The following is a 10770-nucleotide window of genomic DNA, read 5'->3' as shown; positions in this document are numbered from 1 at the left end:
TACAGCCGGTTGCCTGTACTTTGCGCGAGACTCGACCGAGTCTCTTGATATAATTTTGATAATGACATATTAATTACGATTCATCGCAACTTCATGACCGGTACATTTGGGTCAATAGTCAGGATATGGGAAATTACATTGAACAATTCGTATTAATCGTTAGGAAATAAAAAATGCAAACTTCTTAACAAAGTCATTACATGCTTCGTGTCAAAGTTATCAAGGCTATAAATGTAGAGTGTAACGTGCAATAAATTATTCTACTCAACAGTAACACAGTGGATTCCGTTTATAACGGACATTCAAGGGTCAGGGAAGTGACGTCGTACTAAATGGACGACCTAATAAGTAAAAATGAATGATCTAGGGATGTATTTATACTCTAACCAAACTTGATGGGGCAAGTGGGATGCGAGTAGATCGCTGGTTATAAGTCGAATCGTAACGGTATCGACAGGCGCCACTGTCTACGTGCAGAGTTAACCTGAAACATGGTGTGGTAGAATGTTAACGTGAATGTCTAATATTATTCATATTAACCTCAAAGCGGTCGGGATTTTTTTTTATGTTTCGAAGTCATACTTTGGGGATTTTTTCCCTTGTAAAGTTCCTAAAAGGTCTAGTGGTAAGTGTCGACCAGCAGGTGACACATATATGTGCCATGCCGGCCACGGGGGGCAATGGAAATTTTTTTTAGAAATATTAGCATTTGGTGGGTTTTGGGGGGTTGAATGGTTACCTGGAACAGTATTGGTTTATATTTATTTGGAAAATAGTGAAACTATCCCTATAGGAGCCGAACAACCCCTTTTTTCACAATCCATCCTTTACTGCGTACTACTATCACGGGTTCTACACTTTAGTCCGTATTCAGAACTCGCTTTTAGTGCTAATAGTACGCTTTTAAATTTTTTCTTAGTGACTTTTAACTGCAAGCGACTCTGTTACTGACTTTAAGAGTGAGTTGTGAATACGGACTTTCATCTTTGATTATTCTTTTTTAGGGGGTGGACATACTTATATACCCTCTAAATATATTATGTGTATATACTGAATGGTTTTATACATATTAACCTTAAGTTTGGATAAATTTTAATCAGTCAGAAATAATGACACCAAAACGTGCCATCCCGGCCGCCTGGAGGTTAATAAAACTAGAATGTGAGTCAAGAACAATTGCGTAGATTTTAAGAATAAGACATCCCATGTCCCTATAAATTAACAAGTATTTACCTAGATTTAGTAAAATGATTGATATTTGCTGCAGGTAGAATAGTTTAAGTTCTGTTGTTATTTGTTGTAGGAGAGCGAGCCAACTATGTAAACAAACCACATGTTATAGCCATGGTGGGTTTGCCAGCTCGTGGCAAGACCTACATATCAAAAAAGCTTTGCCGTTATCTGAATTGGATTGGAATCAACACTAAGGTATTTAACCTGGGCGAGTATAGGAGGCATGCTACTACTGCATATCAATGCCATGAGTTTTTTCGCCCTGACAATATCAAGGCCATGGCAATACGTAATCAATGTGCTATGGATGCACTTACTGATGTATGCCAGTGGTTAGAGAATGGAGAGGGAGAAGTTGCAGTTTTTGATGCTACAAATTCTACAATTGAAAGGCGGGAAATGATTAATGACATCGTAGTACGAAAAATGGACTTCAAACTCTTCTTTGTAGAGTCTGTTTGCAATGATCCAGAGATTGTTGAACAGAACATCATGGAGGTACAGATTTTATGTTGATCTATAATTTTTATAATTTTATTCATTTTCTTTCATAATTTTTTCAAATTGGCATGTGGATAGGTAACAGTGCAATTCTAATGTTTTAGGTTAAAGTCAGTAGTCCAGATTATACTAATATGAATAAGGAAGAGGTTTTGGCAGATTTTATGCAACGCATTGAACATTATCAAGAAAAATATCAGCCTCTTGACGAAAATTATGAAGCTGATTTGAGCTTTATGAAAATTTATAATACAGGAGAAAAAGTTTTGGTTCATAAACATGAAGGCCACATACAGAGCAGGATAGTTTATTATTTGATGAATATACACATTGTACCAAGAACAATATATCTCACGAGGCATGGTGAGAGTCTGATGAATCTCGAAGGAAGGATCGGAGGTGATTCTGATCTTAGTGAACGAGGTCATACTTATGCAAATGCTTTAGCAGAATACATAGCCCAGCAAGATATACAGGGTCTTAGGGTATGGACTAGCTGGCTTAAGAGGACCATACAAACAACTACTGATGTAAAGGCTCCTCAAGAAAGATGGAAGGCTTTAAATGAAATTGATGCTGTGAGTATTATGCATCAAAATGATCAATCATATACTTTTTATATTCTTTACCTTATACTCTTTAGATGATCCTAAAATTGTTCTATAAACTATCTATTTAAATATTCATCATCCTTGCATTACATTTTTTTTATTTTAAACACAAATTTTGTTCATGCTCAGGGCATTTGCGAAGAGATGACATACGAGGAGATAGCTTCAAAATATCCAACTGATTTTGCGGCACGAGATCAAAATAAGTTTTCATATCGTTATCCAAGAGGAGAAAGCTATGAAGATCTAGTGGCCCGATTAGAGCCAGTTATAATGGAACTTGAACGTCAGGGTAATGTCTTAGTTGTTAGCCATCAGGCTGTTCTTCGGTGCCTACTTGCATATTTTCTAGATAAAAGTTCTGGTAAGTATAGTATCTCATTATAATATCTGTCATTATTAGTGCAGTTTATAGAAGTTGCTCTTTATACAATTTGTCTTTCTTCATCTCCTATTGCTTATTCTTATACTGCTTCGCGGTGACGTTTGCTATTAATATAATATTTTACCATCAAACTAGATTTCTTAGGGTTATACGATGCAATGTACATAGATTAATATTTTCTATCAAATATTTGGTTTACTGTTAGAATTGTGTCACGTTTATGTAAATATGAAAAGTGCAAATAACAAGAGTACTTAAATTTGCTCATTAGTTATAAAACTTGTTATATTTGTACATATTATATATTGGAGGAATGTCTATTTTTCTTAAAATATTGGCAATTCCATCTGATAACATGTTAGAAAAAGTTCAATTGATTTAAATTCATCACAACTTTTAAATGATTACATTTTGATTATATTGTGCCTGCTATGTGATATTTTCAGATGAGCTACCGTACCTTCAAGTGCCACTACACACAATAATGAAGCTGACACCAGTAGCATATGGGTGCAAGGTAGAGCAGATCAGGTTGCCTATCGACGCGGTGGACACTCACCGGCCAAGACCAAAGGTAGAAGCTAATGCAAAGGCCATGTAGATAATTAATTAGCCTTTTTTCTTAATTATTCCTACAGTCCAAACAGTGACTAAAAAAATTAGATTCTAATTGCATCACAATAAAACACCTGATCCTCTACGTGTAGTTAGTGTTTTAATGTTATCCTGGATTATTCCTAGTTCCTGAAAAATTACCCAGCTTACTGGACTTGTTTATAATAACAATATTGAATATTGTATACAGTAATGGGCAATTGAAGTGAAACACTTGAATTTGTGTGTATTTCTGCGAAACTATGATCGACTTCAAAAAACCAAAAACATTTTTTTAGGAAATTTCTTTCCCGTTTGAATGGTAAAGGTTTTATCCCGATCGGATACAAAATGGCTGAACAGCAGGGGTTGGAATGAAATAGTGTATTTTGGAAGTTTTTGAAAAGCGCGAGAACTAGTAGTTCCGGAAGGAAAATCATATTTTTAATTAGGGCACGAGAGAGAGAGCATCCTTCGGCATTAAAAAAAACACCCCCATTGACCCCTTGTAGCATCACTCTAGGGGGAGTTACACTCCCTTGAAATGAAAACACTTAATTGGCCATAACTTCTGAACACGCCGGTCAATGTGGTCCAGTTTCTGCGTGATATCATCTTTAATGATACTGCTTCCCCGCTATTTTTCATTAGGAATGCGAGGAGATAGTAGTTTCATATTTATTCCACGTTGTAGCTGAGATTTCAACGATTAAAACGCGCTTTTAAACATCCAAAAATGAGTTTGCTAAAGGGTTAAATTTTTCATTTGGAAAAACGCCTAAATTTTGCGAGTTTCGCTCGAGGTACTCGGGTGACTACTACCCTATCACGCGCGCCAAGTAATTGTCCCAATGAAAAATAGCGGGGAAACTTCGGGTGCGCCTGCGATATCTCGAGATCTCCGTCACGGGATCATCTCTGAGAACAATAATTTGGTGAGAATCTGCAGTATCATTGAAGATGATATCACGCAGAAACGGACCAGATTGGCTGGCGCGTTCGAAAGTTATGGCCAATTAAGTGTTTTCACTTTAAGGGGGTGTAACTCCCCCTAGAGTGACGCTACAGGGGGTCAATGGGGGTGTTTTTTTTTAATGCCGATGGATGCTCTCTCTCGTGCCCTAATTAAAAGTATGAATTTCCTTCCGGAACTACTAGTTCTCGCACTTTTCAAAAACTTCCAAAATGTACTATTTCACTCCAACCCCTGCCGTTCAGCCATTTTGTATCTGACCGAGATAAAACTTTTACCATTCAAACGGGAAGGAAATTTCCTAAAAAACATGTTTTTGGTTTTTTGAAATCGGTCATAGTTTCGTAGAAATACATAAAAATTCAAGTTTTCCACTTAAATTGCCCATACATATAACTGCACAGAAAGGCTATACTGATGACAACATAAAAATGGCTCTAATCTCTAGGGGAAACTATAATTTATTTTCCTAAAAACGTTAAGCCTTGTATTGAAATTCTAAGCTATCTTAATCTAGCCTAGCCATTGTTACCATGCCTAGCACAGAAGTCCTAGTGCCTGGCAGTGGAGAAATTTTGTATATAAAATGTGAGTGCTGCTTTATGGTCCTCGAATTAGTTAATATACAGGCATGTAAAGTCTTTAAAATAGCCCTTCTGTTTATTTAGAAGGTTTAAAATTTTCTTGTGCAATAGAGATGGTCACATACGTTTTGCTGAATGAGTAACCTTGGAATGAGTTATTTGTGATACTTTTTAAAATGAACTTGAAAGGTTGTAAGCCTCTAACAAATTTTGCATTCATCTAACTTTTTTGTTTAACGTACATTATTTGATACTTAAACTTGTTTATTAATCCTCATTCCGTATTGTTATTCTTATACCTTTACACCCTAAAGATAGGTCAATTATGTTAGACGCATTTTCCAACGACGCAAAAGTATTTTAAAAAATTGAAAACAAACTCATATACCTTCTTTGATTCTTATACATAAAGATTGGAATGATAGAGTTGTAAAGTAATTGTCTTCAGGAGGTCAGCTGCCGTTCCTCGGCCATTAGTTTTCGAGGAACCGATACTTTTAGAAATTGTAGGAAGAAAAATAACTTATCAGTACAGAGTAAGGGTTAATATTGAGTATTTTCATTTTTTCACGTGAATCTCGAATTTCATTTACTCTATCCAATAGTTCTAATCTTTGCCTAAGGAAATAACCAGAACTGTTTTCACCAGGTTTGTTAGCAGATCACTTTTAGCCTAAGACAGAGTCACCATCAGTAATTGAAATCTTCATGAAGATATATCATTTCTATACAGTTGTTTGTTTTGACCTTCCCATATCATTGAGGGATATAAAGTGACTGTTGATTATTTTAGGACTTCAATAACAATGCAATATAGTTGCTCCAATATTTACATATATTTCAATTCAATAGAAGCTACTTTATTCATTTGTCAATTAGTAACGACTCAGATTATTTTGGAATATAGGAAGTTATTGTATTGTATTTCAGGTTAAGTGAATATAGGTTCGCTCCAACCATCTTTTTCTAAAAATCAAATTTAGTTTTTCAAAGATATAGAATTTTTTTATGTTTGCCATTGCCAAAGTCATGTACAGTATATTACATCATTGAAATATGAACAATTGTACATTAGAGCTAATTAAAGTTGACAGTACTTATTCTCACTGGAAAGTCAATAAAGATTTTTGTATGAGGCTGTTATGCAAACACTCCAAAAATAGAAGTAAACTTGCAAAAACGGTGGTGTATAAATAAGAATGAAATGATTATAAATGGGACTAAATGAAAAAATATATTGTACCATTAAATTGTATAGTACTGCAGGATGTTGATTGCAATGGTTTTTCAACAGATTACAGAAATACTAAATTGTCTTCAAGATGTAATAAACTGTATAGAAATCTTAGCTTGCGTAAAGTCATTTGAAATCAATCTTCAAATGAATTGCTTGTTAACAGCTATACTGATGTCATTTTTGAAGAATGTCTTGAGTAAGGTATACAGTATTACATAGATGGTAGCACGTGTTTCTTTCAGACGTTTGTTTATCACTGAAACTATTATACCATAAAATTTTAATTGGTTCAGACTTGTGAACTGGCAAAGTTGATTGTAAGCTGGATATTCCGTATAGAAAACGCTAAATTTAAAAGGCATTTATTAATCTGGAATTTGGATATAAATTGTAATTAATAGTTTTTTAACGGTTGTTACTATAGTTACATGTCTCTTAAGTATCTTATTAATATGATTATTATAAAGTTCTGTTTGTTATGAGGAATAACCGTGAGATTTACACAAATGATAACTTTTTGTTACACGACAAGTAAGCTTTATTTAAAAATTAAAGTTTGTAAGAATTCGTTATCATTATTTCTCATTCATCGCTTTATCTTAATATCATTTTCTTGTTCAACGTCAATCAAAATTGACGTATAAATTATGTAATAGATCAATGCAAGTTGCAGAAATAATTCCAGAAATAATTCCAAAAAGCATGTTGATGCCTAAATTTAGGTCGGATTGAAGTTATAATAATTTCAGAAATTATTTTTAGATTTGAAAGGTATACACTTTTTTTTTTAATACAATAGTCATGTGACTTCCACGGTATTGTTACTATAATAAATTACCCCATACTAATTGTAAGTATCGATACTTATTGATTTATTGCAATCTGGTCTGGTTATTATTAAATATCTGTAAAAGTCTTTATCAATTTTAAAAATATATTTCACTAATCAATAAATAATACACTCAACTCGTGTATAACTGTTAACTTCAAGTTCCAATAGATCATTTTGTATGTAAATTAGATTGATCGAAATGATGTTTGGTCGAAAACGTTTTTATCGAAAGGACGTTTGGTCGAAAACGTTTTTATCGAAAGGACGTTTGGTCGAAAACCTTTTTTCGAAAGGACGTTTTGTCGAAAAAAATTGTCTTGGATATAAAATCAATGCTAAACTTCGTTGATCAACTATTTTGCCACCCTTGATGACCCACTTGGGTCATCCGAGTCAGCCAAACTCGTAGATCTACGGAGAGCCAATTTCTACACACCATAGATTGGCCTGTTGGGGTATGAGGTTATTTTATGTAGGTGAATATCCTTAAGCGAATTATCGCAATCGAAAAGTGTCTCTAGATTAGGTTAGGTTATTTATTGTCGACAAAACGTTCGCTCGACAAAAAACATTCGGCAGAACGTCCTTTAGACAAAAAGGTTTTCGACCAAACGTCCTTTTGACGAAAGTTCTTCAACAAAACGTCCGTCGATCAAAAGGTTTTCGACAAAAAGTTCGCAAACCGGCATGTTATTGGATTAAATAATTCGTAATTCGTTTCTAAGTTGTGTAGTGAATTCTACTTCAATTCCTTGTATGTATTTAAAGTGCATTTTTAACGTTTCGTACCAAAAGGAGAAAACGAAAAACTTATGGATCATCATGGTATCTGTTTGCCTGCGTTTATGTCATATACTTGTGTCTTTCAGCTTTATCTCCGAAAATATCGATATGAAAAATCTTACAAAATTGAACAAAACGTAAAATAATGCTGAAGTTATACAAAATCAATAAAAAAATCTTGTATGCAGTTAACAAAAAATCAATTTCGCTGTTAGAAATCAATATTTATTTCTCTTTTAGAGCTACTATGGTATAATTACTTTGTTTTTTTTACCACATTCAACGTATCTACGTAGATAACATTGTTAAAAAACAAATGATAAAATAGTGTGTAAGGCTCTTGTGCAGTAGCTTTACGTTGCGTTCCCAGACGTATAGTTCTAGTTTTATTGGTACTGAACACTCGGACTTGACCGAGTTCCTCTTATTAATAATGTGATTGATTACATAATTTATCAAGATTGAATCCAATCGAAGTGTAAGTTAACCCTTTGAAGCATACATTTTTGGTATGTACACGGGTTTTTGGGGTCGATGATTACGAATCCGTTATCAGATTTTCAAAACTCAAATTGGCTGATTCAAGATGGGTTGCCTCCATAATGTGAAAAGTATGGAATTCATATCACGGATTCGTAATCAGCAACCCCGAGAATCCCCAGAATTTTTAGTTCAGATTTGGAATCAGCGATCTCAAAAACTCCTAAGTACCAAATTTTATCTGAATCCAGAAATTTTTTGTTTTTTTTGGTCCACGATATCGGATCCGCCATCTTGAATTTTTGGGAATCTGACCGCGGATTCGTAATCAGCGACTCCAAAAATCGTTTTCTACCAAATTTGAAGAAATAATCTTAAAAAACTTTGTCAATAATGAATTTTTCTGAAAAAATCGCTGTTTTTTCATATTTATTTATTTACAAAACTTTTATAATAAATAATTATGATTACTTAACTTTATTTTATTTTCTATTATTGCTAAAATTAAAAATGCAAAAAAACACCTACATGCGTTAACTATAAATTAAATGGCCAAAATTGATAGAAGTCGAGGTGATAACGTGGGTTACCACTATGCTTCAAAGGGTTAAAAAAAATAGTGCGGTTGATCTCGTATTTGTTGATCGTATCGTATTGTTAGTTAAACTCAGTAAACGAAGTGAGAAACTGACATTTTATGTGATTAGCAAAAGATCTGATTTATATGAACGATCCCAATTGCATTTAATTTCTGATTTCTTTATTTTGACCGATTCATATGAACAAACTATGTAACATTAATTAATTATTGCTTAGAGCTATCTAAATTGCATTTAATTCTATATTTATTTATTGTTATTTAATGTTAATTAATTATTATTTACAGATACCCGGATACCTAGATGAGCGGTTCTGTTCAAAATCAATTGGACGACGTACATGATACGCCTCAACTACTGAAACTATTGAAATATAAAGAAATATTTGCGTGCATAGTACGCGTGCGCACTTCTGTATCCTGTTTGATTACCAAGAGAGATAGTTCTTGTTGCGTAAACGAAATCATAACTGTGACAGCATTTTTATGGCAGCTGGCTGCTGTTAGATAGTGACATGAGTGATCTAGCCTACGACTAATCGGTGCTTCATTGTCCTTATTCTCTAGTGTCATCACGAATCATCTACATATAGAAAGACCGATGAGGTAAAAAGAATTTCTGGCTAATGGAAATGAGTTTCAAAGCGAAAAGGCTTTAATCCTAAAATTTCTTTCCAATAGACAAACGGAAGTAATTTATTTCATGCAGCTCTAATTTTAGGCGCTGATAGGTATAGTGGTAAGCGCATTTGTAATTTATTGTTAAGAAGAATGTGCATTAAGTTACGGAAAATCTAACGCAGATCGTTCTGCTTTCTGTGTGACATAACAACCTTTGTACATTTGATCTTTTTCGATCTAGAACTTGTGGGTATTGCGAGAAAGAAATACGCAGTACATATATATCGGTTTGGTAATTTTGGTTTGTTATTAAAGAAATATTGCTTTCAAATATTTTGAATCTCGAGGATATTGCTTATGGAATGCTATCGCGTTTCTTATTGCGGAATTGTAATTGCATACCGCTGTATATTGACAGAATAATCGGTAAAATGAAAATTGTTGAAATATACTTTTTACTATTCAACAATTTATTTAATTAATCCTCTAGTACCGAGATTCAGTCTCAAAAATTCCTACTACACTATTTTTTATCCTGTTTTTCTGTATGAGAAGCTCAGTGTTTATATATTTTCTAGTTTTAGATGATATTGATTACCAACTTGTATGGATGCCCCCACGGATCCTCTTCCAAGGTCCGGAGAAGTTACCTCCATGCCCGGGATTTCGCCTTCCTAATGGCGGTCTGTAGGGCCTTGGTCCTGTTTCTGTATTCGCAGGGTCCCGCCGCCTGCGGACCCTGGTGTACTGGCGGCGCACACGACTGCACTTTTTGGGGGAAGCATATATCCGGGGCATGGCTACGTCGCATGCGGCCGTCATCACGCCCCGGAGAGCGGCTGCCTCCTCCTCCACATCATGGACCGGACCCGTCGGCAGAGCCGGCCACGCGGACACGAGGATTGCCGCCATAAGAGCGTCTTGGTCTAGGCGCCTCAGCGCCCACCGTGGTGGCGCGTCCCTTGACGGGCGACGGGCGGGCCTTCCTTTTGGTGGGGCGGTGAAGAGGGTCATCGTGATGTATAGGTGATCCAACAGTGTTTCGACCCTCTCCTCCACCCTCCACCACGAGACGCGGCGAGCGGCACAGGGGTTTGCCCACGAGAAGTCCACTATGGACTCTCCCTGCCTCCTCACGCATGTGCTCGTGGAGCACCCGTTAAGCAACCGTTAAGACCTGTGCCTCGTCTTCCTCTAGGACCACCCTGAGGCGGCCGGCCAGACCGTCGGCTTTGGTTGCGCCCTCGGGACCGGGGATCTCCAGGACCAGCTCCTCGGTTATCGCTCGCCTTGGACGAACCTCGGTTATGGCGAAGTTGGTCAGGTTATTGTTTTGCC

The 10770-nt window shown here is 35.7% G+C and overlaps 1 protein-coding gene across 1 annotated transcript; it reads left to right on the top strand.

Moving 5' to 3' along the window:
* Positions 1-1303: 1303 nt before the first annotated feature.
* Positions 1304-9901, top strand: LOC107274119 (6-phosphofructo-2-kinase/fructose-2,6-bisphosphatase 2; the record flags this gene model as incomplete). Its single annotated transcript, XM_015752904.2, is given in 5 exon segments — positions 1304-1731; positions 1839-2312; positions 2475-2709; positions 3177-3304; positions 9100-9901. Coding segments are annotated over 5 exon segments (1322 nt in total), but the record flags the coding sequence as incomplete, so codon positions are not given.
* Positions 9902-10770: the final 869 nt, after the last annotated feature.

This window comes from Cephus cinctus, unplaced genomic scaffold (assembly GCF_000341935.2).
Source record: "Cephus cinctus unplaced genomic scaffold, Ccin1 Ccin1_scaffold2390, whole genome shotgun sequence".
NCBI lineage: Eukaryota > Metazoa > Arthropoda > Insecta > Hymenoptera > Cephidae > Cephus > Cephus cinctus.
This window is presented reverse-complemented; position numbering and strand designations above follow the sequence as displayed.